General features: G+C 36.9%; 1 protein-coding gene across 2 annotated transcripts; it reads left to right on the plus strand.

Annotated features, from left to right (window-relative positions):
• Positions 1–1,624: 1,624 nt before the first annotated feature.
• cpa6 (carboxypeptidase A6) lies at positions 1,625–25,970 on the plus strand. 2 transcript variants are annotated; one of them, XM_027170433.2, is made up of 11 exons: positions 1,626–1,916; positions 9,288–9,363; positions 12,987–13,111; positions 13,596–13,710; positions 17,302–17,403; positions 17,490–17,594; positions 20,974–21,084; positions 22,219–22,309; positions 24,309–24,511; positions 24,834–24,918; positions 25,214–25,970. In XM_027170433.2, the coding sequence occupies exons 1-11, from the start codon at positions 1,816–1,818 to the stop codon at positions 25,402–25,404; spliced, it is 1,305 nt and encodes a 434-aa protein (XP_027026234.1). In that variant the 5' UTR covers positions 1,626–1,815; the 3' UTR covers positions 25,405–25,970. The 2 variants fall into 2 exon arrangements, with proteins under 2 accessions (XP_047664317.1, XP_027026234.1); XM_047808361.1 differs by lacking the exons at positions 12,987–13,111; positions 13,596–13,710 and having other exon boundaries at positions 1,625–1,916.
• The last annotated feature ends 1,854 nt before the right edge of the window (positions 25,971–27,824 follow it).

The following is a 27,824-nucleotide window of genomic DNA, read 5'->3' on the forward strand; positions in this document are numbered from 1 at the left end:
TAAAGTAAATGCCTAATGAATTACTATAATGGCTTTTGCAGCATATACGCCCTCGTTCCTTTCCCCTTTTACCCATTTGGATGAATAAATACAGAGCAAATAGCCACTGAGGTTTGTGCCAATAAAGTGAGAGAACATCATTTAATAGGCTTTTAATTGAATTCCAGTTGATGTTGTTTATATCTAAAAGGCTCCAGTCTGTTTCGTACATTAAAGTGCCTTAAGCGAGAGGCAAAAAAGAGTAGCATTTCCGCCCTTTGTGGATGCAAGGGGGCTGGCACAATCTGGGCACCATGCTGTCATGCCGGCGTGTGTTTCAGCCAGTCATTTGTTGCACAAGCAACTGAGTGACAAACAGGTGGTGTGCTGTTGACAGAGAGCAAAGCATGTGAAAAATGTACGGCTGCCATTCAGACACAAAGCCTGAGAGTCAGACTTTTAATCTCAGCACTCTTTGATAAATACAGGAACCTTTTGCAGGCATGTAGGGACTGAGAAGTCAAGAGGAGGCCTCTGTTTAGAGAATCCCTTCACAGCGATATGCAAATCAAATCTTGTTATGCTTTCCACAGAGAAATGAAGAAGATAAAATGTATGGAAAACATAAACATACTTTTTTTTTTTTTTTTTTTTACAGTAAATCAAATAGCGCTCCTCATGTCATGAAAAACACAGATCTAGTTGGGGTTCTCTTGTGTATACTGGTAATCTGTGTCCTGCACATTTTGTATAGTTTTAAGCGATTTTTCTAATATTTTATGGAATGAAAGCATATACTTATTAACTAACTATTAACACAACACAGATCATGGAGGTACCAGACTCCTATTTGCCAAACCTGGCAACAGACATCGAAAAGTCAGTATTCAAACAGTGCATGAAAACAGGTTGTGGATTGTTTTGGACATCGATATAAAAAAAAGTTCAAAATAGTACAGAGTTTTCTATATCCATACAGCCTTTATTACCTGTATCAGGCGTATCTGGAGTTGAAGCTTAATAAATTTGTGGATTAAGGACCTCCTAAATTGTCCAAAAAAAATTGTTGCTATAATGCCCAACAATTAGCTAGGGAAAATTACATCATCCTTCTTTTACACTGATGGCATTTAGCAGACTCCCTTATATCCAGTGTGACTTACATTTTATTTCAATTTATACAACTGAGCAATTGAGGGCTAAGGGGCCCAGAAGTGGCAGCATGGTGGGCATGGGATTCGAACTCATGACCTTCTGATCAGTAATCCAACACCTTAACCATAAATGTGATTTATTCTTCTTATGTATCTGGGTTTCTGTGTATCAATACCAAACTCGTACACACACACACACACGCACACACGCACACACACACACACACACACACACACACACACACACACACACACACACTCTATCTATTTACTTGTATCTCTCTAATTCTAATTCATCTACCTTTCTGCCAGTGACTGACTGTCTATTCGTCACTCTTTCTTTCTTTCTTTCTTTCTTTCTTTCTTTCTTTCTTTCTTTCTTTCTTCAATCTTCAAGCTTATAACCGTGTTTATTCACAATACAGATAAAGTTCTCTAAGACCAATCTGGCAACCCCGTTATAATGCTCTAGCCCAAAACGGGACACCGGGTCACGTGGTGCGATTCGCACGCGCTTTAAAAAGTCGAGATGAGCGCGCGATGTTCCCCACCTGAGCTTTATCACACCTCTACAGTCCGTGAACCAGGGCCAAACCCGGGAGCATTCCCTCTCATCTCTCCATGAAGATCTGGATAATGTGAGGAACCTGCAGCAAAGCGCTTTATTCCTTATTACTTTAACATGGCATCGGAAGTTAAGAGCGCGTGTGCTGCATTTCTCCTCGGATGGATTGTGTTTTGTAAGCCCACGAGCGCCCGTCTCTATAACAACCGCTATTCGGGGTGAGTGAAGCTGACACAGTCATTCATTCATTCACTTATTCACTTATTCACTTATTCACTAATTTCCCTCTTGTGAAACTAAGTACACATAAGAGAGTGTTTTTCTTCTTCTTCTTATCTCTGCTATTCCTCATGGAAACAATACCAACCTAAGGAGAATATAAAATTGAGTCGATTTGTATTGAACAGCTGAGGAGTCGATTCCAAGAAACGAATACAAGTAAATATTTTACTTAATTCCATAAAAACGTAAAGCACAGCGCTGGGAAGTTTTTGGATATTGTTAAGTAATCCATAAAAACGCCATATAGAAGATTTAATTTACTATTAAATAGCACCATAGCCATAGCATAGTGTTACACTTGATATGATGAAAAACAGAGATTTTTACCATAATAAAAATATTGCTCAAGCTTTATAATGAGATACTCCTGAGACTCTCTAGCAGTGATGATCTCGTCTTATTGTACGTCTGTTGTCATTTAACATTTATTACGTTTTCCCAATGTTGTACGCAATTCCTTTTAATTCTTATTCATTTTTCTAATTAGTCGAATCATGCTTGTGTGTGAATCGACTCTTATGTACCGAGTCAGGATTCAGAAATTCTACTGACAAAATAACCTGTGAAGAAAGTGTATGTGTATATCTGAAGGCTGTATCCAAAAGTATATTACAGCTTTTTTTATATGTCTAAATAAAACTATGATATTATTTTGTATGCTAATATATATGCTGTGCATGGAGTAGCTGCAAGAAATAATTTCAGCCAGTAAATATAGCCATAATCTATAGAGAGACTACTAAAATAGTTTTCAATAAATGTTATGCAAAGTACTATAAAGATTCTTAGTGATAGTTGCATGTGATTTATGTCACATAAATATTGAGTAATGTAGAAGCACTTTTAAAAAAAAAGGTCTGGCACATGCGCGGTTCTTGATTGTGGAGTCCAAATTCCAAACTGTAATTAAGCTATATCTAATAACATTAAATACCTACCACCAAAGCCTTGATAGAATCAGTTCTAGAGTTGCCAAAAGGCCTATTATAACATGACAGAATTGGCAGAGTAAAGAACGGGCTGGTTGATATCATTCAGACTGCAGTTTGATTGCTCATGATTTGTGCAGAGCTAGTCTTAACATTCATTTGGAGGAGATCCAGGTTGCTGATGGTTTATTGTGACTTGTGGCAGGTTTAAAAGCACGAATGAGATCGAAACAGACTATCTGGGAACACTGAACCAGCCATGATTCTAGATAATAATACTTAGTGTTGAAGAGAATTGGGTAGTAACTGTTGGATACCTTTCTCATGCTAAAAACATCTCTGATTGTGTCTTCACTGGAAATAAAGTATGATTGTCTGAACTTTTAGCTGATGGTGATTCTCAGTCATTTTGGACTGCTTCTCTAATCAAGGCTTTACTACAGTTTCAATTCTGATCAGAGAGTATTGCTCTGTTCCAGCAGTCCTTCTCAGGCAAATCACAGAAATGAAGAAATTGAGCTCATGCGCTTGAGATCCCAAAACAATGCAATGCTGGAACATTATATATCAATAAAATATTTTCGATTCAACATCTCATAAATCTCCTTATGTTCACTAACTAACAAGCTGCAATTGTTACGTTTTCCTTACTTTCACTCTAATTCTAATAATTCTAATCTCCAATTCTGAGCTTCACGTGCACTTGTACGCAGAATTTCTCATAAAGTAGAAAGAAATGCATTAAAAATACATTTAAAAAACTCCTTTTTTCCAGCTGTTCCAGGAAGTAATTAGCAGTAGCTGTGAAAGAGCAGTAGGAAATGTTCCGCTGACAAAGTAAACACAGAGATAGCTGATGTGACATTTTAAACACGTATGCCTTAAATGCCAACAGATAGCCTCTGGTGTATTTTTACACTCTATTTTCTTGTTTGGTCAAACATAAGGAGACACTAGTAACAAGGAGAAAATAAACGGATTAGGCATGTACGAATAATCAGTTTATAATTAGGTCTTTATTGTTTAAGATCAAAATCCCTAATGAACACAGAGGCAGGGGACAACCTACCGAGACAATTCAATTCAATTCAATTCAATTCAAGTTTATTTGTATAGCGCTTTTTACAATAGACATTGTCTCAAAGCAGCTTTACAGAGCATAAACATAGAGCAGAAGGAAGACATAATTAATGATAAAGGAAATAACGAATAATAAAAGAAATAAGACAGTGAGGAACCCTGAGACAAACTGATTATCAATCAATGTTTCTGTACAATAAATGAAACAGTATTAAGTGTGTTGAAAGGATGTTCAGTATGAGTGTCACGGCAGACATTCATAGTGAGATTTCCTGGGTTTTTTTTTTCATGCTTGCAGAAACTGGTCAGCAATATAGGAAGTGACAGCTTTTTATTTGCCGTAGTGTAATAATTTTAATTCTTATTAGATACTGGAAATATGGTTTGAGATGAATAAATCGATGAGACGCTTGTACGTACATTATGGGGTTAAAACACAGTAATCTATTTAATATGACATTATTATATGAAACAAATTATTGTGAACTACGTTATATCACCAAGCCTGAGATGTGCTTTAGCGTCAGATGAAAGGCAGCAAGCCAATCAACATGGATTCCTATATTTTCATAAATCTATGCTCCTGGATTTTGTTAAAAGGATTCCAGCTTTACTGTGTCAAAGCATGGAGGAATAACAGAAGAAAAAAAGAGCACGGGCCATTACATAAAAGCCACAATGCACGCTGTAAATCATACCAAGTTGTGAAGAAGCGCTAAATATCTTAAGGCTGTAACTGATATATTCCGTATGGAGCAGGCTTTATCTCACAAACATCACCTTTACATTGCTGTCTACCTACTCAGGCAATATAAATGTTGAATATAAATGCTGTTCCCCATAATATCAAAGAATATAAATTCTAAATTGTACAGCAGATGTAATTATGTTTAACTAGAGTTAGGTGTCAAACACCATTCCAGTGACAGAGCCTAGAAACATTAGACCATGGGCTGTAGGTGTGTTACACAATGACACAATCTTTATCTGTTTAGTACTTTAAATATCTGTAAATATATCTGTAAGTGGCGTGGCCAAAACCTGTTGGTAGTAATGTTTTAATTAACACCTTTTCCCGGAGGCCAAAAAAATGGAATTTGCTCCTTTTTTGTTGTCATAACTCCACAATGGTGGTTAATATGAAGTTCATATGACAGACAGTAGACTCTAAGGGCTTTAAGAATTGTAGTGTTTATGTAGGTATTATTTATTCATAGGAAGTTCAGAAAAAAACCCAGTTTGTTTTATTCACACAAATTCACTCAAATTCATGAGCTTAGAAAATTTGAAGGTATTTACTTTAACCATTAAAATTCTGTATAAGGTTATCAACAGAGGGAAAAACACACGTCTCACACTTTTGTTTATACCCACTGATCGAAAATGTCTGATTTCATTCCTCTGATTTTGATATTAAAACATTTAATTGCATATGATAATGTTGTATACTGCATATCATGGTATATCATATAATCATCTATGAGCTCATGCCTAATAGCGACGTTTTAATTACGTGTGAAAATAGCACGACAGCTCTGTGTCCGCTGACGTGGACGAGACAAGTATAGACACGCTGAATACAACTTGTAGGAATGCTGGTCTTTCTTTCCCTGTCATGTGTGTTTGTAGATGCTGTTGATTTAGGTTTGCGGTTTGTAAAGGTCGTGTGGCAGCTTACGTGCTTGAACTCTGGAGTAAATTCCAGTAGGGATGACTGTTTTTGTGTTGCGGCTTATAGCTCGCGTTTACCTTTCAGAGGGTGTAAAATAAGGCAAGCGGAGTGTGTGAGCCATTACAGCACAGGGGTAGATTTTAATATCCAAATTGATATATGATCTGTTTGGGTTTGTTCCTTTATTTATGGCTGTTATGCCAAAGCTAAGATAACATACACTATACTTCAACAGTGGACCAGAATTTTTATGAATAACGTAACAGATTTTTTTGGATGTGTGAAATTTTTGTGAAGAGAGGTTTTTTTTTGGGAAGGAGTCTGCAATCTCAGAGGCAACAAACAAATCCGTCAGAAGCCAATGACCTATTTATATAATATTCAGCAGACATGACCCTACAAATATGCATGTAACGTGTGTAATGTGAGGTGTGCACTACCTGGCAGTCAGCTGGTGCCAGCAATTGTCTGACAATGTTACGTGTTTGCATAATTAAACACAATGAGCATGTTTATTGAATGCTTAATAAATCAGGTAGTCAAATACCTAGTACTGGAGAAGTAACAGCAACCAAGCTAACTTAGCTGACTAGCATGACTGATGAGACCTGAGAAACTAGCCTTGTTTAATAACAAGCTCATGCTAGCTCAGTAGGTTAGCTGCTAGTGGCTATATACTGCTTAACCAAGCAGTAGCTAAGTTGAGCTATTGAATCAAAGCTAGTTATTATTTAGATAAGACATTGTTACATTTCCATCAGGAGCTGTCTGACCTAGCTAGCCAAATGTAGGCTAAATGGAAAATATATTATCCGGATAGCTTAAGTTGTCCAGCAAAGTAGTTTTTAGATTTAGGCAAACAATTATGTTTGGCTAAGATCACTTCTAGGCTAACATGAAGCTCATATACTCAGGAACTGTGCAGATAAATCCTGTAGTCAGTTTTACTATCATGTGATAACCTTTATTCTCCCAGGATAATTCTTGTCATGTTTAGAAAAAAAAATCCACCATAAATAAGGACAATTGCTTCTTTTAACTAATCATCTTATAATCTGATTAAGTAAGCTTGTTTAGAGGTTGTCAATATCATTATAGAAGCTTAATTGAATTAAGAGTTTGCATTGGAATATTCTTCCTTTTAAACGAGATATCATCTCTCTGCAGGTATGAGCTCACCTCACACCCTGCAGGTTATCTAAAAAAAAAAATACCATTAATACCATTCCAACCACACCATTTGACACAAATCAGCCCAGCACAAAGGAAACACTATAGTTGTGACATCATGGAGCAGCCTCGGTTGCTCGCAGTGCCGCAGGGTGTATATTAGGGAAGAAATCGCCAATTCCCTCTGCGAGTACAATTGCAGCTTTGACTTGCTGCACTCTTATTACCCCCTTGCTAATATTAGAAGTAGGTATTCAGTGATGCAAATGGTGTCATTGTCTGCTTTCCCCCAGCCTTTGTCATGGAACGTGTCGGTGTCAGCCAAACCATAAAGACCATCTTTCATCTCCTCTTCGCCTGGAAGGCTGATGTTGCTCACTAAAAACAAAGACAGGTAGAGGGCTGTCAATAGGTGTTTGAGATTTGTGGACTGATTTGATTAAAGGAAAGTGCAAAATGAGTCATCGCAGCTCAAGAAGTGCTATTTTGCAGATATTGTATTGTGTCATATCCCAGAAACAGACACCAAAACACACCTACATAATTGTCCCTTTAGAGTTAAATTTTCTAAGCGTGCTAGAAGTAAGGTGCGTTTTTTTTTATAAAGGTGCATTTAAAGGCATTTTTTTCTTTTTTTCTTTTTTTTTCTTTTTTTAAAAATTTTTAAAAAAAAATTTTTTTTTTTAAAATTTCTATTTATTTGTATATCGCTTTTAACAACAGGCATTGTTTGAAAGCAGCTTTAAGAAAGCATAGAAGCAGTATAAAATTTAAAAAGTTTAAAATTAAGTTACTGTTTATCTGTAACATATATATCTAATGAGCAAGCCTGAGGCAATGGTGGCAGAAAAACTCCCAGAGATGACATAAGGAAGAAACCTTGAGAAGGACCAGACTCAGAAGGGAACTTCTGGGTTTGGGTTTATTCATACAACTGACCTGGAAGACGTTTAGAATGTGAGGTCATGGCTTGGTTAGGTTTAAGCCATGACCTCAGAACTTGAGTACTGTGTGTATGAGAATGCTTGTTTGTGTTTGGATTAGACCTCCTGTCAGTCATTTTATCTGCTCTCTGGGCTTCCTCAGATCCTGGTGGAACAGATTGTGGATTGTGGTTGTTGGATCCCAGGAACACCGTTCACGAGGTGGGAATACACCATGGATGTGATCCCAGTTACACCCCAGTTTCACACCTAGGGGCAATTTAGAGTCACCAATTCACCTTCCTTGTGGTTTTTAGAAGGAAATCTTAGACCCCACAGGAAACCTATCAGATGCAGTATCCCTCTTTTTCCCCTTTTTGCTGTAAGGACAGTGTGCACTCGACCTGGCATGGACTCCGCGTTTTGTGTTAAAAGCAACTACGTTGTACATTTTTAATCATTGTGACCTAACATATCGAATTTTTAAGAAATGGCAAATCTCCTCTATTTGCTTTCTTTTTTCTTTTCTATTTTTTTTTTTTTTACAATTCTAAAACTTGCTATAAACTTTCTGGTTATTTCCGGTTATATTTCTGATTAGAAAGACCTATATGTATTTTACATGAAAAAAAAAGATTTTTAATCTAATCTCAATCGTTAATCGACGAAACAAATTATGTGACGACACTGATATTATCGATTTATTATACTGTATATAAACTGAACTGGAATAAAATCTGTTTAATGTGCATGTTTCTTGTTTAAATCTTCAGTTTGAATCAGTTAGCACCAAGTCACAAAATCGTTTCGTCGCCTATGGGCCTTTTCCTGTGAAAGTAGTAGGTCTTTGACTCATGCTTTGGAAACTTTCACACTCTAGCTCTGACTTTTAGGATGATTTATCCGTGAACTCCACTTGATTACGAGTACACAGTAGCTCACTTTACTTCTTCTGAGAAACGTCCTGGAATAAATAATAGTTTATCGTAGCATTTGGATGTAGTTTGTTTACAATGTGAATGCACATGCTTGGAATTTCCCTCCGGGTTCATGCAATACATTCTTACCACAGTGATAATGCAATTATCAAACAGTGCAGTGCTTCAGGCCTGCAGCTTGCTCTGTGCTTACGAGCGAATACAGCTTTTACAACAAGGTCAATAAAATAGATTCATCGCAATGATTTCGAACTATTACAATTATAACTACTACCTTTACTGAGATCTCTTTCTTATACCTTTTTGTTTCTTTTTTCCATGTATGTCTCCGTTGTCAATCTAGCATCACTCGTGTCTTCGGAGATGTCACAAAAGTTTGATAAGGATTTCAATAATCCTTGAATATTAGAATCCTGTAGTTGGATTATGTCAATCTCTGTTTAACTGATCATGTGTCAATATGACTAAAAGTCTAATACTTTCGGACCACCTGTGCATGTAAACGTAATGACTGTAATTATAAATGTGTGCGCATTAACCATCGATCGTTGTCTGATTTATGACCTTCATGTTAGTAACCTTGTTTTTATTGCAGTGATCAGGTACTGAGAATAATTCCCAGCAGTCCAGGGGAGATCCATTATCTCCAGCAGCTTTTCCAGAACATAACGGTAAGTCATTTTTATTTTACTCATTAACACCTCAGTTTTGTACATGTAACACACAGTGTGAAGTCTGCTTCGGGGTATGCTATGTGACTTCCTCGCTTGTTCGTTGATCATTTTCAATGTCCTCCTGGTGGTCCAGCGTCAGGATCCTGCACTATCATTGCCATGGCCAGAGTTTGATTCCTGGGCAGGGTGCTAACCCAGACACTGAAGTGTCGTTTGAAAGCCTGGATAAAATGGGAGGGTTGTGTCAAGAAGGGCATCCGACGTAAAGCCTGTGCCAACAACAATTCGTTGGATAACTTATGACACAGCTGGTGGGTGTGTTACAGTATGAAGTTGTCACTGCGTAGTAGTTCTTGTTTTACAGTTTAATGCAGTTATGAATAAATATGATGGAATCCCCATTGTTTTGAATTATTAGTTAGCTAGTTAGGAGACATGCTACTTATAGACTGATTGGCATCTCTAAATTGTATTTACTGTGCGTGTGCGAGAGAGAGAGAGAGAGAGAGAGAGAGAGAGAGAGAGAGAGAGAGAGAGAGAGAGAGAGAGATTGTGCTTTGCGATGAGTCAACACTTTAGCCAGGGTGTCCCCTAACTTGTGCCCGAGTCCCCTTGGATAGACTCCATGCATTATTAGATGGATGGATAGATAGATAGATGGATGTCTTATGGTTACATGTGGATTGCTGTCTAAGTGACCAGACCATTAAGCAGAATAAATGGGGCAGTGGTGGTTCAAGCGGTTCAGGCACTGGGTTATTGCACGAAGGATCTGTGTTCAAACCCCAGCACTGTCAAGCTGCCACTGTTGGGTCTAGAAAGAATTTTATTGTGCTATAATGTATATGTGATAAAAATAAAAATGCTGTAGATAAAACAGACTTCCAGTCAAATTAATTGATATCATCGTTGAATTTAAATATTTTAACTCCATTGAACACAGTTAGTTGGTATCATCATTAAATAAAATTTGAATATGAAGAACAAGTAATGGCAATCACAAGCGATATACAGAGATAACCGGAGTTTGTGTGTTACCAGTGGAACTGAAACACAGTCTGGAGGATGTGCAAGTCACTCAAGAGATTCTCCATTTGGGAATAATTATGTTCTGTTTAGAACAGAGAAAGCTGCTGTTTCTTATTACAGGATCAAGAGCCGGATTGTTCTAGTTTCTAGTTTTGTTTGAGAATAAAACAGAAGACACTTGCGCTGGTTGAAGGTATTAAGTTAAGCTTTTAGGCATTTGAAATGTTTCCTTATGTCAGTGACTCCATAATTGTTGGCACCCTTACAAAATCTGGACACAAACGATGTAGTGATTAACATAAATATTTTATTTAGTTGTATCACTGTGTTTACCGGATACATTTTTCTTTATAATGTTTGGAATAAATGCAAATTTTACACACATTTTATATACAATATACAAATGTGATTGTGAGTGAAGAAGCAGTAAAATCCAAATAAAGGAATTTTTTAAAAATTATTTCTAAAAGGCGAAATTTGCGGTATTTTAATGAAAGATTTCTAACGATCTAAAAATGCTTGAAGGACAAAAAAACTTCGTAGTGTCTCGTCTCGTCTAAAGCGTCACAAATATTTGAAACGTGCACTTGACCTCGAGCCCAAATTGACTCGGCATGCTTTGGAAGCTGCTACTTCAGGGACAAGTATGTTATGTTTGCACAGCTGCCTGTAGGTCCTTTCGTTTACTTAGAGATGATTCACGCTAACACGAGGCAGGTTGGAATCAGAACGGTATAAAAGTTGCTAGTTAGGGTTTGTTTATTGTGGCAGCTGGACATTTTGGACATTGTGGACATTGCCTCAGATTTGCATTGCCTGTAACATCATATCATATTTATTTGCCTACTGCAGGATTGCAGGAAACGTTGCCTGATTGTGTTGCTCTTAAAAAAACAGCTAATCGTTATTTTAAATGAATTATTAGGAATAATTATTTGAGGAAACTTCCATTATTAATAACAGACAAAAAAAACAATATTTATGAATTAATGACAACTTTAGCTTGTACATCATTTTGGCAAAAGTATTTATTTTAATATAAATAATCAGATACTTTATACAAAAATATATGTAGTATTTAGAATAAATGCAAGCAAGCTACAATGTTCCAATTTATTGTTTTAATCTGCTCTTAGCTTCAGAAAGTCTGTTATTGCAAACTATATATAAGAACTCAAGCTGTAAAGGAGCTGCCGGCAAGATCCAACAAAAAAATTAATAAATGTGGGGATGCCAATAATTTGGAAAGAAACAAATTGTACTATGACATTTATTACTACATCAACAGAATGTCTTAAATTTCTAAAACGGTTTACTGTTATTTTTAATATAATAATTTTAATATAATATAATATACTCTATTAGCCATTATATAATCAAATTTTTTATTATTTTTATTTTTGTTCATTTGTCTTTGAGATTGTTAATAGTTATGAATGATCAATATAGATTGAATTACAGCATCATAAGCAGCATAAAAACGGACCAAGGTATTTTATTGAAATTTGAAAAGCTTATCAGAACGATCAGTAAACGTGGTCTATTAGAGAGCCAGGACTTCTGAATTAAACCCGGACTCTAGCGCTTTGAGGGACACGATTCTAGTAGAACAAGGAGAACTTTAATTACTCTAAACTTTCTCCGGTGTCGAGTGTGTAAAAACAGTTGAGGCATTAAAAGGTGAGTGTGCAAGCAAACATGCTGCTGTACTGAAATGGGATGCAGCTGTTGAGCTAGAGCTGTGGGATTAGGCACACACACACACACAAACACACAAGCATATACAGATATACACACACACACATACACGCATATACACATACATATGCATACACAAACACATACGCACACACACAAACAAACACATGCACACACACACACATACATGGAGTACGATGCCTACAATTTGGTGGGAGTTTCTCTGTATCTTGTCAGAGCTCTTTGTTTGATTTATTAATAGCTTCAGAGCAAAGCGTTAAGACTTTTGGAGCATTAACGTAGTGCTGAGCAAAAGTATTAGCCTCCTTCCTGATTCCATCCATGCCTCCATTCTCTGCAAAGGGTCACAGAGAAACTGGAGCCTGGGGGACACCCCGGCCTCATCACAGAGCCCTGGAGGTGTAAGGCATGTGTCCTAACCATTAAGTCTTGCTGATATCATCACCCTTAGTGGCTTTTAACGTTAAAGTGAAACCGAAGGACACTTGTAGGAAAAAGACGAGCGATTTATATTCTGCCTGTGTGTAGCTTTATAGAGGTCATGTTTGGAGCTGGTTGGTAAGACAAGAACAATGATCCTGCAGATTAGGAAGAGAGACATGGAATACTATAGGGGGTTTCACCATATGTTTTCATTTTGCTGGACTGTGTGGCTTGTTAGAACACACACACACATTCTCTCTCTCTCTCTCTCTCTCTCTCTCTCTCTCTCTCTCTCTCTCTCTCTCTCTCTCTCTCTTTCTCTGTTTGTAACTTCAAACGCACACCAATAAAATTTTGATGTTACTGATGTCATTAAAGCTTTCATTGTAAATCTCGATATCAATATCGTATGGGTCCTTGGCTGCATCTGACCCCATGATGTTGTGCAGGTGGACCTCTGGCAGCCCAGCAGCTCTAACCTTATCCACGAGGGAAAAGAGGTAGACGTCCATGTGGGACGAGACAAGACAGCACGTCTCAAAAATCTGCTCAGACGGGCGCACGTTCAGCATGAGTAAGACTTTCCTCTAGGCTTGCTGTCCTCATAAGTTGTCTAAGATTATTGCAGGCCCATGGCTTGGATGCCGGTCTGGGCAGACGTTCATCATACATTCCACGCATCAGCCATCCAGCCGTTTTTGGCTAAAATTCCCCTCATTTTTTATTCAAACATTTCCCATTGGACATACACTATATATACTGGTATCTGGGTATGCTCTGATAATAAATAAATAGATTTGCTCAAATAAATTCGGTAATGGGAATAAACGGAATAAACATACATATTACTGAGGTGGGTTTTTTTGGTCACAGAAACCTATATTAGATATTTTGATTCATAAGCCCATGATATGCTGCACAATTTCCTGTCATCTTCTTCCTTTGCTATAAGCCTGTATAAATGTGTATCGTTCTTGAACACTGTAAAGTAACAGATTGTGTGAAAAGTTATTTTTTTTGGTGTCTCACTGCACTCTGCCCCCTGCTGTTCCCAACAGACTGCTTATTTCTGACGTGCAGAGGGAAATGGAGAAACAGACGGGGTATCGGTCAAACAGAAAGCGCAGATCAGTGTTCCGGTATGATTATGAAGTGTATCATCCTCTGGAGGAGGTGAGGAAAGAAGCTGAGATATCTCGATTAGTTCTTGTATGTTTTCATGACAAACGGTGACTAGTCTTGATGAAGCTAAACGATCACGCTGAAAAACTCAACATGATCGACACAGCAGGATGTCCGTGTTCATATCGAGAAGCAAAGATACTCAAAGAAGCACTTCAGTCCTGTTAGAAATCCAAACCAGGATGACATGCGAGCTTCCAGAATCAGACCACGTATCATCAGAAGCAACCACCTCAAATGAAAGATCTCTCATGGGTTTTATCCCCAATCAGCCTCCTAGACAAGAGACACCTTCAATTATAATCCAATTGCTTCTCCAAGTGGAGCCCAGGGCTCACATTTGAGAGCTTTTTATCCTGCTTTCAAGACAACTTGAATAAGTAATTCATCAGTTACTCATAATTATTGGCACACTCAAAGAAAAATAAGCAAAAATTTAAATACGAAGGGAAAAATCCATTCATTTTATAATATATTATACAATGACTAATAGGTGGAGTTTAAACATACAGGAGCACTAAATTATTACTGGTTCAAAATTCAGCTGCCCGAATCCTGACTGGAACCAGTACAAGGGATGACATCACTCCAGTCTTGGAGTCCTTACATTGGCTCCCGTCAGATTTCGGGTGGATTTTAAAGTTCTTATGCTTGCTTACAAAGCTTTGAATGGTTTGGCTCCTCACTACCTTACTGAGCTTTTAGCCCCCTACACCCCTGCTCTCCACTCTTCAAAAACTGGCCTTTGAATCGTCTCACATACTTGTTTAAAATCTAAGGGTGATAGGGCAATTTCTTCTGTAGCTCCAAGACTCTGGAATTCCTTGTCTGTTCAGATTATGCAAGCAGAATCCATTAGTGTCTTTAAATCCTCCCTTAAAGCTTATTTCTTTAGGGTAGCTTTTACTTGAAATTGATTTTATTAACTTACTTGTTTTGATATTATATTCTTATCTGGTGTGTTTTTATATCTTACTTATTTTAACGTATTATTTGTATAATTGTATGTTACCTTTTTCTTCTGTGAAGCACTTTGAGATGGTACTTTTAAATACACAATAGAAAAAAAAAGTTTATTATTATTATTATTATTATTATTATTATTATTATTATTATTATTATTAAACCCAACAGTTCTAGAAATAGAAGATGTGTTGTGTTGGGGCAAGTCGTGGCCTAATGGTTGATGTTAAAGTGTCTGACTCGTAATCCTACGGTTGTGGGTTCGAGTCTCAGCAAGGCACCGAACTCCCCACCTGCTCCCCGGGGGCCGCGGCATAAAAATGGCTGCCCACTGCTCCGGGTGTGTGTTCACGGTGTGTGTGTTCACTGCTGTGTGTGTGCACTTTGGATGGGTCAAATGCAGAGAAAGAATTCTGAGTATGGGTCACCGTACTTTGCCGTATGTCACGTCACTTTCACTTTCGTTTATTTACCAATAAACGTAGTGCAAATAGTTTCCTGCCAAACAAAGACTTCAAAATTATTGGCTCCCACACATTTATTATTTGGTGAAACCTCCTTTAAAGATTAGAGACTCTTCCAGCTGGATGTTGGATCTTCCATGCACATTTTAGTTCATGAATTTTTTTATTTTATTTATTTATTTAATCACAGTAGTGGAAACCCCCAGGGCTGGAATCGAATCACCAATGATACTGTATTACAGATCAGAATTCTCACATTATATATTAATGCACTAGTTTTATATTTCCACACCACACATTGTGTCAAACAGAGCTTCAAGCCTTCAGACAAACTCCTTCATGCTCACTCAGATCACTTTGTAGTCAAGACCATACAATCCATGCACTGATGAATGAGGCTCCCTTTAATAACACATCTTGCACACGTCTTGATATTCGGGAACATTCTGTCATCATCTTGACAGGAGCTGCACCAGATTCCTCGAAGTGTTAAATAAATAATGGCGGCTTGTTAGCAGGAGCGATCTTAAGGTATTGTGATGATTGAACCGAGAATGAAAACAGGCTTCTCTGCCTTCACATGCTTATCAACTTTTACTTTACAGTTTCTAAGCTAGAAGTCTAAGTTTGTCGTTCTATTTTCTGCTACTGTAAAAATATATATTAAAAAAGTGATCAGCAGGTAAACATAAGTCAGATCAAATGTCTATCAATTACTGATATACTTTCTTAGCTATAAATCAACATTTATTCATATTTTCAAACTTTAAACACAAATTAAAGGTAGAGTCTCCGATTTTTGAGAAATGCTTCAGAAAACTGAGTCGAGACGAAAAATAAACAAAAAACAAAACAAACGTGTAGCCAATGACCTGAAAGGGATGGGGCTTGTCAATATGCGACGTTAGCAGAAAGTGTTTTTAACATTGACATGGAGGATAAAAACAAAGAAAGAAAGCAAAGAAAGGTTTACGATAAGGCAAGAAGTGGGACGTGTTAATATAGGATCAGCTTTCCAGCGTTGGGGAGAACTGAAGGAGCAGGAATTTGGCCACATATTCACAGGTTGGAGTTTCCCGAGTCAATAACTCCTGAGCTAAACGCTGTTACTACACAAATAACACCTCTTTAATATTGTAGTAATGTAGAGAGGCAGCTACAACCGCGTTTTGTGTAGTAACAGCGTTTAGCTCAGGAGTTATTGACCCGGGACTCTCGAATCTGTGAATATGCTTTATTTAAGACGCCGAGGCGCTTTTTTCCTTCTCGATAGGTGAGTAACGTTGGTTTTGCTTTGTTACACAGAACTAATATATGCCGTCCTTTACATGATTATGCTTGTGTGTCATTTTTGTTTGTTTGTTTGTTTATCTGCAATCGTATTTTTCTTCTCTTCAGCTATGATAAAGAAACATTTCTTTGCATTAGTTAACTGGGTTGAGTATGTATGTGTGGGCGGAGCTATCAATACAGGGGTGGGACCCATCTGGGTTAGGGGTGTGTTTGTGTTGGTGATTTTATATGATTTAACATTGGCTTTCAAAAATCGGAGACCCTAACTTTAAGGCAACTTTAATAAATCCTTTTTTTGTATAAAAACATCAAACAAATTGATGATTATGACTTATTTATGATCATTTTTCCCAGTGCTGAAGAATTCTTAATTCTGGTTGGTCAGAAAATGTTGACTAATTTTGTATGATTACATAAACAGTTATATTAACATGCTCATTCTAACACGTTATCGGTTCTAACGGTTCATAATTGAAGAGGACTAATAAGCAAATTTAAATAGTAAAATGTGTTGTGTACAACAGAAAAAAACATTAAATGATGATTGATATGGTGACTGTTTGTGTAAGGAGATATTTATTTAAAAATTACGGAAGGAGTCTCCAGTGTCAGTGCTTTCTAACAGTCAGAAGATGGGATATGGTAAAGTCTAAGGATGGGGTTTTTTTGTAACAAGCTATAAGTGGAAGCATTAAATGCAACAATTTATGGATAAAATAACAATCGGTCATTTAATCTATATATGTATGTACACATCACTTTTGTCCATTTATTCATTTTATACAGCAGGACTCATTAGAGAGTTACAGTAATTATATGTGAACTGTCATATAAATAATCATAAATTCTAAAATTCTTACAGATCCAGACTTGGATGTTTGAAATGAACCAGACACACCCACACCTAGTGGACTTGTTTTCTATTGGACGGTCCTATGAAGGACGGCCCCTTTACGTGCTTCAGGTAAAGTGGAGACACCAAACATAATGTTGTACAATCATCTGATAAGCGTACACTTTATTGACATCACCGATCTTCTCTCATATCAGTTAGGAAACCGGGTTCGGACCAGTAAGAAGGCCGTGTGGATGGACTGCGGCGTTCATGCGCGGGAATGGATCGGCCCTGCCTTCTGTCAGTGGTTTGTGAAGGAAGTAAGTGTTTGACATCATCTAAACATCCTTATTTACACTATTTGGAGAAATGTATGTATACGCCTTAAGCGGTTCACCCATATACACCCATAAGTGGTTCGTCTTCTAACTGGTGCCACAAAGCTGGAAGCACACAATTGTTAAGAATATTTCTGTATGCTCTAGTGTTATTACTTTCTTTCACTGAAACCAGACCAAACATACTGTGTCCAGGGTGGTAAGGGTCTTTGATTATGTTACATGTCCATTTATTGTAGGTTGAGCAGGGGAACACAAATAATCCTCTCAGCTGTTTTATCAGTCCGTTGCAGCCTACTGATATGGTGGCTGAACCAAACCAGACTGTAATGGATGTACACAGGACTGACTCAATCACAGTTGTGTAAAACTGTATCATCAGCTCCTGGGGTAGATCAAACTTCCTCAATTGGCAGAGGAAGTATAACCTTTTGCTGGGCTTTTTTAAAAATGGGGTCTATGTGGGTCTTCCCCTCCAGGTCCTGTGAGATGGTAGTGCTACAGTAGATACCTGATTGACCCCACAGCTGTCACAGGGCTATTGCGAATGGAGCGGGGAGGAAGAGATGAAGGGTTTTTCCTGAAATCCACTATCATCTTCACAGTTTTTAGCATATTCATTTCAAGGTTGTTTTGACTACACCATGTCTACTTTTGGAATGGAAATCTAATGGAAAGCCTTCCCAAAAGAGGAATAATTCCGGGATGAGAAGTTCAGCGATATTTTTTTATTAATATCTTCATTATTATTATAAGATACTACATAAAGAGAACTTTTTGTGAGCAGATTATGTCGAAATTTCTGACTGCTACCGTATAATCCCTTCTCCTGAAGCAAAACTGGATGGAAGACCAAGAGAGTTCTTCACAGACTAAAATCCACTCTGCACCATTAGTTTCGGCTCACGTCAGCTGTGAAGCTCCAGGGTGATAAAATGATCCAGCCATATTCTCTCAGGCTTCAGAGATAGAAATAGACAGGAGCTGTGCAGATAAAGATTCCCTTATGACAATAATATGAAAGGAGAAATTTCTTATCAAAAGTAGATTTAAATGTACAGGTTATTAGATTAGAGTCATTTGATTTAATAGAAAAGATTAGATGGGGGGTGGCACGGTGGCTTAGTGGTTAGCACGTTCGCCTCGCACCTCCAGGGTTGGGGGTCGATTCCCGCCTCTGCCTTGTGTGTGTGGAGTTTGCATGTTCTCCCCGTGCCTCGGGGGTTTCCTCCGGGTACTCCGGTTTCCTCCCCCGGTCCAAAGACATGTATGGTAGGTTGATTGGCATCTCTGGAAAATTGTCCATATTGTGTGAGTGAATGAGAGTGTGTGTATGCCCTGCGATGGGTTGGCACTCCGTCTAGGGTGTATCCTGCCTTGATGCCCGATGACACCTGAGATAGGCACAGGCTCCCCGTGACCCGAGTAGTTCGGATAAGCGCTAGAAAATGAGTGAGTGAGTGAGTGAGAGATTAAATGAGGTATTAAAGCAAGGATGTTCGATTTGATGCTTATTGCCACGTCATTTTTTATCTTTTTTAATGATAATGAAATACAGTTGCTTTTAATATCATTTGGTATAATTATATAATCAAGTTATATTTCTCAAACGTCCACGATGCCTTACTTAAATTCTTTGATTCTTATATTTATCAAATTGCAACAAAAAGTACAATGTGACGATGTGGCCAGATGATTATTATTTACTTTATTTATTTATTTATTTATTTATTTATTTTCAAATTTATGAAAGAATGACGTAACTTTTGTCCATCAAATTAAGCTAAGTCCTTGTTGCTCTTCACACAGAAGTAAGAATTTGAGAACTTTAAAATAATCCAACTGATTAGCTTTCAAAAATAAACAGATGTCAGACAGATTACTGCTGAAGAGAAAAGAAGTAAAAGGAAAGGAAGAAGGGAAATGATTGTTTTTAAAATATAACAAAATTGGACATTTGCATCTGTTTTCAAATTTCTAGAATTTCTGAAGCAGCTACAGTTTTTGTTTGTGCGTAATATGTAGTACTGAAATTATATTCTGATAACCGATGGAAAAGTGTCTTGATGCTTGTGTTTCAGTACCTTTATTATGCCACAGTGTGGCAGAGGAACAACACTATCCTTCATCTTTGATGGCTTTCACTAAATCTCACTTCCGCAAGCACTTGAGCTTTCTTCACTAAACTGTATGTGTTTCTCATCTATCTATCTATCTATCTATCTATCTATCTATCTATCTATCTATCTATCTATCTATCTATCTATCTATCTATCTATCTATATATATATATATATATATATATATATATATATATATATATATATATAATTATTAAAACAACAGCTGATAGAATACAGTATGATAGAGTAAATGCAACACAGATACACAATAAGTCAGGATATCAGTTTTAACCCAAAGTCTCTGGAGTTTGTCAGAACTTGGAACTGATTACAACATTTACAACCCATTTTTGTGTCTAACTGCTTACATTGTGTGAGCAGTGATTGAAAATCATTGTAATTGATTTTACCGTTCTTATACATTTATCAGAATAAAGCATGTTAAACATGTCAAAGTCACCTTCAGTACCTATCTGCTTGTTTCATTGTCTCTGTCTGTCTCTCTGTCTCTCTCTCTCTCTGTCTCTATCTCTCTCACTGTCTCTGTCTCTGAGTCTCGTTCTCGGTCTCTCTGTCTCTTTCTCTCTCACCTTGTCTGTGTGTCTCGCTTTCTCTCTCTCTCTCTCTCTCTCTCTCTCTCTCTCTCTCTCTCTCTCTCTCTCTCTGTCTCAGTATTAATATATATTCAGTATATTTATATAATGGCCTCTCATTACTTTATCCTACCAGCTAATTAACACAGTTCAGGATCATTAAAATAACAATAGAAAAAACATTTTTTTTTCTTTTTTCTTTTGCTGTTGCTTTATTATGAACCTTTATATGAACAAGCTAGCTGATGATTAGACCAATATGATTTTGTGCTTTGTAAATTATACACTGTTCTTGCTGCCAAGGTCGAAAGTGATGAAATGAAAAAATTCTCGATTTTAAAGATTACAATCTAACCAGCCAATCAGAGTTTGTTCTAAAAATTTTTATAAAAACATAGAGTTGCCTGCAATAACTCAGATTCAAATATAAAGAGTGCACAAAAGATGACAGTCTAGCGTCAGATTATTTACTTTCCTACCTCAGCAGTCGCCAGTGTCTGACCTTGTGCAGTTATTATAGCACTGGGTCTCTGTCTCTGAAGGAGATTAGACTTCTTTTTGTTTATTCGTGTGTGTGTGTGTGTGTGTGTGTGTGTGTGTGTGTGTGTGTGTGTGTGTGTCGCCTCCCGCCGTCTCTGTGTACAGGCTTTGAACTCCTATCAGCACGACTCCAGCATGAGGCGACTGTTAAAGCAGCTGAACTTCTACATCATGCCTGTGTTCAACGTGGATGGATATCACTACAGCTGGAAAAGTGTACTTTTGCTCTCCTTGATCATTTTCACAGCATTGTTTTGATTAGGCAACTAGAAAAATTACAAATGTTGCTCAAAACGATTGGTTTACAAAACTTTCTGTGGACAGAATGTTCATTTTAATTTCCAATAACTAAATTATGTATCACCTTTCTCATAGCCAAGGTCGCTGCACAATCAGAAACACACACACACACACACACACACACACACACACACACACACACACACACACACACACACACACAAACATAAATGTAATAATTAAATAATTCAAACCTCTATTAGAGCATGTGATGGTTTAGAAATCCTTCTGCTAATGGTCTGGTAACCTTCAAACTATTTAAATCTCATGGAATTTTTTGCACTTACCTGGAATAGTTCTTGTACTCTGTTCCCTTTATGTTCTTGTAATCTCTCAGGAATCTTGTTTAGGGCTTAGAGAACATTCCTCTGTTAACCTTTATATTATCTGGGATCCTTCCCTAGGCAATGTTCCCTAACATTTCCTTAGCTGCTAAATAATTTAAATCTCAAACGAAATAGTATAAAGAATGGTTTCTCTAATGTTCTGGTCACCTTTAAATTATTTGAACTTTCTGTGAACCTTGCAGTAACCTACACCGATTGGCAGGAGATTTTGTAGTAACAAATACATATCTTTATCTTTCCTGTAACTTTTAATTTTTTAGAAACCTTGTGGTAACTCATGATAGTTTGGAGAACATTCTCCTAATGTTCTGATAACCCTTAAATTATTTAAAGTTCTTGGGACCTTCCCAAGGCAAAGTTCACATAACATTTCAATAAATTGTAAATAATTTAAACCTCAAAGGAATTGTTTGGTAACCGGTGATGGTTTGCAGAATGTTTCCCTAACATTCTGGTTACCTTGAAATTATTTGAATCTTTATGAAACCATGTACTATCTCTGAGAACTCTCTGATAATCATATAATAATAATAATAATAATAATAATAATAATAATAATAATAATAAGTTTCCCATAATATCAAATACCCAGAATGTTATGAAATGGCTCCCAACCTTATACATAATCAAATGCTATTATTTGAGGAATGTTCAGTGGTTGCTGGGTTCATATTACATGCTTAAGCTTTTTTTTTTATTAAAGGATCGCTTTTGGAGGAAAACACGATCCAAAAAAGCCAAGTACCACTGCAGGGGTGTCGACGCCAACAGAAACTTTAAAGTGAGATGGTGCGGTAAGTTGACTAAAAGATATTTCTGACCTAAAAAAAGATAAATAAACATTATTTATTTATTCAGGGCAGGATGTAAAATGCAGCTTATTAGCAGTAAGTAAAAGTCAAAGAATGCAAAATGTAACAATATTGTCACATGTAGGGAAAATTGATTAAAGATGAACAAATGTACCTGGTCATAATATTCCACATAACGTATGGTTTTGATTCAAAGATGATATTATTCAGGCCTCAATAGACCCGAATAATAAACAGAAAGTACAATTCAATGTATTTTCAAGAGGAAAGCAGTTTTTTGGAAGAATGGATGGATTACTGGAAAGAATAGGTAACGTGTAAAACTGCATGGAAATTTGGCATATATTAAATGGCATTAATAAACCTCCAAAAAGTCTTTAAAAAAGATCACTGGCTTTTGTAAATGTTTATGTATTTGTAAAGATTTTGTTTCTTTAAGTCATAATCATAAATTCTTGCAAGCTCGTTTAAGTCATAGTAACAGTGTTATCACTAAGGCTAGCATAAGCTAACCTGCCATGATTTCTGAGAGGAGTTTAAGTCATAATCATGACTAACATGGTTAGCATGGTTGGCATAATCCCACCTATCAAGACTTTTGAGACAGTCATAATCAAAATGCTAGTTCTTGTAAGTCATAATCACAATCCTAGCTTTATGGCTAACATTATCCAGCATGACAGGGTTTCTGAGAGAAAAAATCATGATGCTAGTAACATGATTATGAGCAACATGATTAGCATAAGCTAACCTGACATGATTTCTGAGAGGGTTTTAAATTAGGATCAAAACACTAGTTCTTTTAAATGATTACCTTGAATGCTAGCTGTATGGCTAATATAGTCTAACCTGACTGCATTTCTGATGTATAATATATAGAAAATTGTTTGGCTGCCAGGATTTTTGTGGAAAACCCTCAAGAGGAGTTATGTCCCCAATAACAAAGTTATAACTGTCCTGCTCAGAAAAGAGTTGCATATGTGTATGTGTTCTCTCCTTTCTGCTTGGAGATCTCACACTAAGCTACAACTAATTCAACCTTTCTCCAGCCTTTTATTTCAAGGTATCTATCTAAACAGTGACCATATTTATATTCATCTACATTTCTTCACTTGTAAGTTTTATGTGCTGTTTTGTAAGATTCACAGGTTGCTTTACACAGTGTGTTAATTAACAATTGAGTAGACTGTATATGCTTATTATGAACTCTGCCTACGTTCAGACCCACTAAATTTATCCACTGAGGTCAGGATTTTGGTTGAAACAATACTGTGTGGGAATTAATTATCTTAGAGAAGCAGACATGGTAAATTGTTAACGGGTTTATCTTTAACAATGCTAGCGGTTTGAAGGAGCATAATAAGAGTCAAGATATATTTGCTTGATTGACATTACATTGAGATAAATTGAAATAGTCCGTATAAAACGATTCCTGATAAACTATTAATCATCTTTACATTGTTATTCTCATACAAAATTCATGTATGAATATGAATTAAGGTACACCATGTTTTCCCAAATAGTGAGCTAGCCAGTTAGCTACAAGACAAATAGCATTGACTTGTTTTATTGTGTTATATTAGATATCTTAATATGACCTTGCTAATTCGTTTGGTAATCTGAATACACGACTATAATTAAGAAAGAAAAGGGGTTAGCCATATACCGCTAACTGCTTAAAGTCTCAGATTATGCAGTTATTCATTCTAAAGCATTCTTCAGAAAGAAAAGTAAAGTTCTATGGGAATATAATTTCTCATTCCTACCACTAATGGAAGGACACACAAACATTTGCTGCCTCGGTGAAGGCTACCGTGAATGCAGCGGTGTTCATAACAACTAAGTTTGAAATACAGCCGGCACAAAGGCATGACGTGATTCAGCAAAACCTTACGTGATCATCGTCCCTGAATTCCAACACAGAGACTAAAAAACGATCAAAAGCCATCCTGATAACACATTTCCTTTGTGCCTCCCACAGAAGAAGGCGCTTCCACACACCCCTGTGACGACACCTACTGCGGCCCATTCCCAGAGTCCGAGCCCGAGGTGAAGGCCGTCTCCCGTTTCCTGCGCAAGCACAAGAAACACACCAAGGCTTACATATCCATCCACGCCTACGCTCAGATGCTCCTCTATCCCTACTCCTACAAATATGGCACCATCCCCAATTTTGACTGTGTGGTGAGTCAAAAGCTGCAGGTCTCCTTATTTAAGGGGTTGTCATTTTTGGGCTATTTGGAAATGGCTGTCTTTTTGCTCCGAAAGTTATTAAAGATACAGTGATTTCATAAGCAAGCTTCCAAATCAATGTGAAAATGGGAGCTATTTTGTCTGCATTGGCTTTTTTATGAGGTTTTATATAATAACAATCTGCAACACAATTTTTTTAAAAATACTACATTTACGAAATACTACATTTAAAATGAAATAAGAAAATATATCAAATCTGTATATATTATCAAAAAACTTTTAATGCAATTTATAAAAGCATATTTGTACACAGGAAACAGCAGCGCAGAATGCAGTGAGTGCCCTGTACTCCGCGTACGGCGTCAGATACAGATACGGCCCTGCCTCCACCACACTGTGTGAGTAATGTCATTCAAGTAGGAGTAAGTAGAACACAAGTACTATTATGTTACTAAAATCCACCAAACAGCTAGTTAGTTTAGAAATAATTTAAATACATATATACATAGTTTTTTTTCTTCTTCTGCATACTGAACTTGAATTTAAAAATTTTTTTGGTAAACAAATTATCGACCAATTATCGACTTCATTTCCTTATAGATCTTCTTAGCACTTCATGCACTAACTCAGCATTTTTCGATTTTGCTTCCTGATAAGAGCATCGAAAATGTTTTATTCGTTTTGCTTTCACAGATGTAAGCTCAGGGAGTTCTATTGACTGGGCCTACAAGAACGGCATCCCCTACGCTTTCGCCTTCGAACTGCGTGATACAGGCCATTATGGTTTCCTCTTGCCAGAGGCCCTGATTGCTCCCACGTGCACAGAGACCATGAGGGCAGTAAGAGCTATCGCTTCTGGCCTGCTGAAGAAATGCACCAGATGATGAAATAGCACTCTCTTTTTCTCTATCTCTCTCTCTTCTACACTGTGTGCCATGTGCTCCAGCTCAGAGCACAAGCCTGTACCTATACTCACACCTGCAGGAAAGATGATGCTGGAACATTGTAAATGGATTTGGCTGAAGAACTTTAATACTTAAAAGCAGAGAATACAAAAAACAACAAAGAAACCTGAATACATAATACATCATTTCTATCATGCAGTGATTTTTAAGGCTTTTACCTCATTTGTCTGACAATCGTATCTTTGCCATTGCACTTTTTTGAGAAGTGCCTCTGTTTGTGAAACCTGGTACAGTTTTTTTGTTTGTTTGTTTGTTTTTAAATCAGACCACTTTGAGCACTTGCTGAAACAAGAACCTCAAGTCAGTACAGTATGTAAGAACACCGACCAAAGAGTGTAAATGTTGTGTACTTGTTTTTTAAAAATTCTGGATGTCTATGTAACAGAAATAATCTAATCAATGACTGGGTTCAATGTGAAATAAGCTAATAACTGATCTTTATTGTAATACAGTCATATGATATATAATAAATGTATTATACAATATACTAGTGATTTTTTGCAAGATTTTCTTAAAAATTAAATACATCTACGTATATAAATAATCTACATATATACAAATATATGCGTGTGTGTGTGTGTGTGTGTGTGTGTGTGTGTGTGTGTGAGAGAGAGAAAGTGGAAAAAGTCTGACATCCCTGCAAATGATACCTGAAAACAGTCTTTAGCCTAATCTGCTCAAGTTTTTGCTGCAGCATTGCAGTTTTGCAAAAGTTACAGTTTAATGACTTATCTAATCAGGCTCTTGCCAGATCATATAATAAATCTGAACGTCGCATCAGAGTTCGATAAATCAGCCGATGAACCCTTTTTGAACGTGTACTGCATCTTTGCGTAATGAAGTCTCATCTTTCAGATTTATTCAGGCCCATTGAAGGCGCGCAGAAATGAAAGCCCCGTCTCGTCGCCTTTGAAACTCCAATCTGCTTTTAATAATTCATTTACAAGAAAAAAAGACTGCTGTGTGTTTGGGATGCGGCAGAGAGTTTTACAGAGGGCGATGGATCTGCTTAGTGAGAATTTTAGAGGTAGGGAAAGGATAGCTCATCTTGTGCTACTGTCTACAGACAAACTAATCTCTTAATCTTTTATCTGTTGAAACACATGAACCTTTGCTGTAAAAACTGTTTATACTTTCACTGTGTAAGGAATAGGACACTTGGAATGTGTGTTATAATAAAATAATTAACAAATTATTGAAAGAATGACATTGGAATTTTTATCCATTTATAGTTACATTTCCTGATAACAGCTTTCAACAGCCCCTCTTTTTTCTTTCCTGACGTCAATGTTTCCAAGAACTCAAAAAGTCCTCCATACATAGAAAAGGTAGTTACATCTTGACCTCCAGTCTACAGTGACTGTTTCTAAGTCATTGGAGCCTTCTTCCAAAAATTATTAAACAACTCCTCGTAGAGAGTCTCTGATTTTTTTTAACCTACAGTGTCCTCCATACAAACCTCTGTGTGAGTTGTTGCCATATAAACGATAAGGTATTGTCCCACTTGACGTGATATTTAAAATGAACCAATGCATATACTGAACACATATACGAGAGCACATATATTCATGCTTCATCATTATAATGATAATGCGGAAAAACACTATAAGCTCCTCTACAACCACTCCAAACATTTTGACCTTCACAGAATCATGCCGTGTTCCTGACTCATGTTGTTTACTCTCCACTCATATCCTGTTTGACTCATCTTTATTCATCTGTTGGGTATAATTATAGAGAGTAAAGTGGCTCAGGTAAAAGTCTCAGATAAAATAATGTTATTTATCTGAGCTTCATGGTTTCATGAATGATTATTGATGGATTTATGTCACAATACGGGCTTTGGAAGATATTTTACATTAGCTCATATTACTTTAGAGCCTTTGGACCATGGTGGTGTATTTCTACACATTGTACCTACTGTATATGTGACATGACTATGCCGATTCGTCTCCTGACTACATTTCCCATCAGCCCCAGCAAATCACAGGTCCAAATCACCCTCACCAATTACCTGTTTGAGTGCTCCTGGGAAGTCGTAATTACGAGTTTTGAAGTCGTAATTATGGCTTCAGGTGCGTTAAGGTCACTTTGGTCGGAGCAAGATGGAGGTAAACCTTCTCTTAATTAACTACTGTATAAGAAACACCAAGGATTTTAATCAAATCTTCTTGAAAATTAAGAACAAAAGAAATTATTATTATTGTTATTATTATTATTACTATTATTATCATTATCATTATTATTTTTGTTGTCTTTTTTAATTTATAGGGTTTTATTATTTTTTTTATTTATCATGTCTATCTATCATTGGGGTTAGTACTGAATGTAGTGACAGA

This window comes from Tachysurus fulvidraco, chromosome 25, assembly GCF_022655615.1.
Source record: "Tachysurus fulvidraco isolate hzauxx_2018 chromosome 25, HZAU_PFXX_2.0, whole genome shotgun sequence".
NCBI classification, from domain to species: domain Eukaryota; kingdom Metazoa; phylum Chordata; class Actinopteri; order Siluriformes; family Bagridae; genus Tachysurus; species Tachysurus fulvidraco.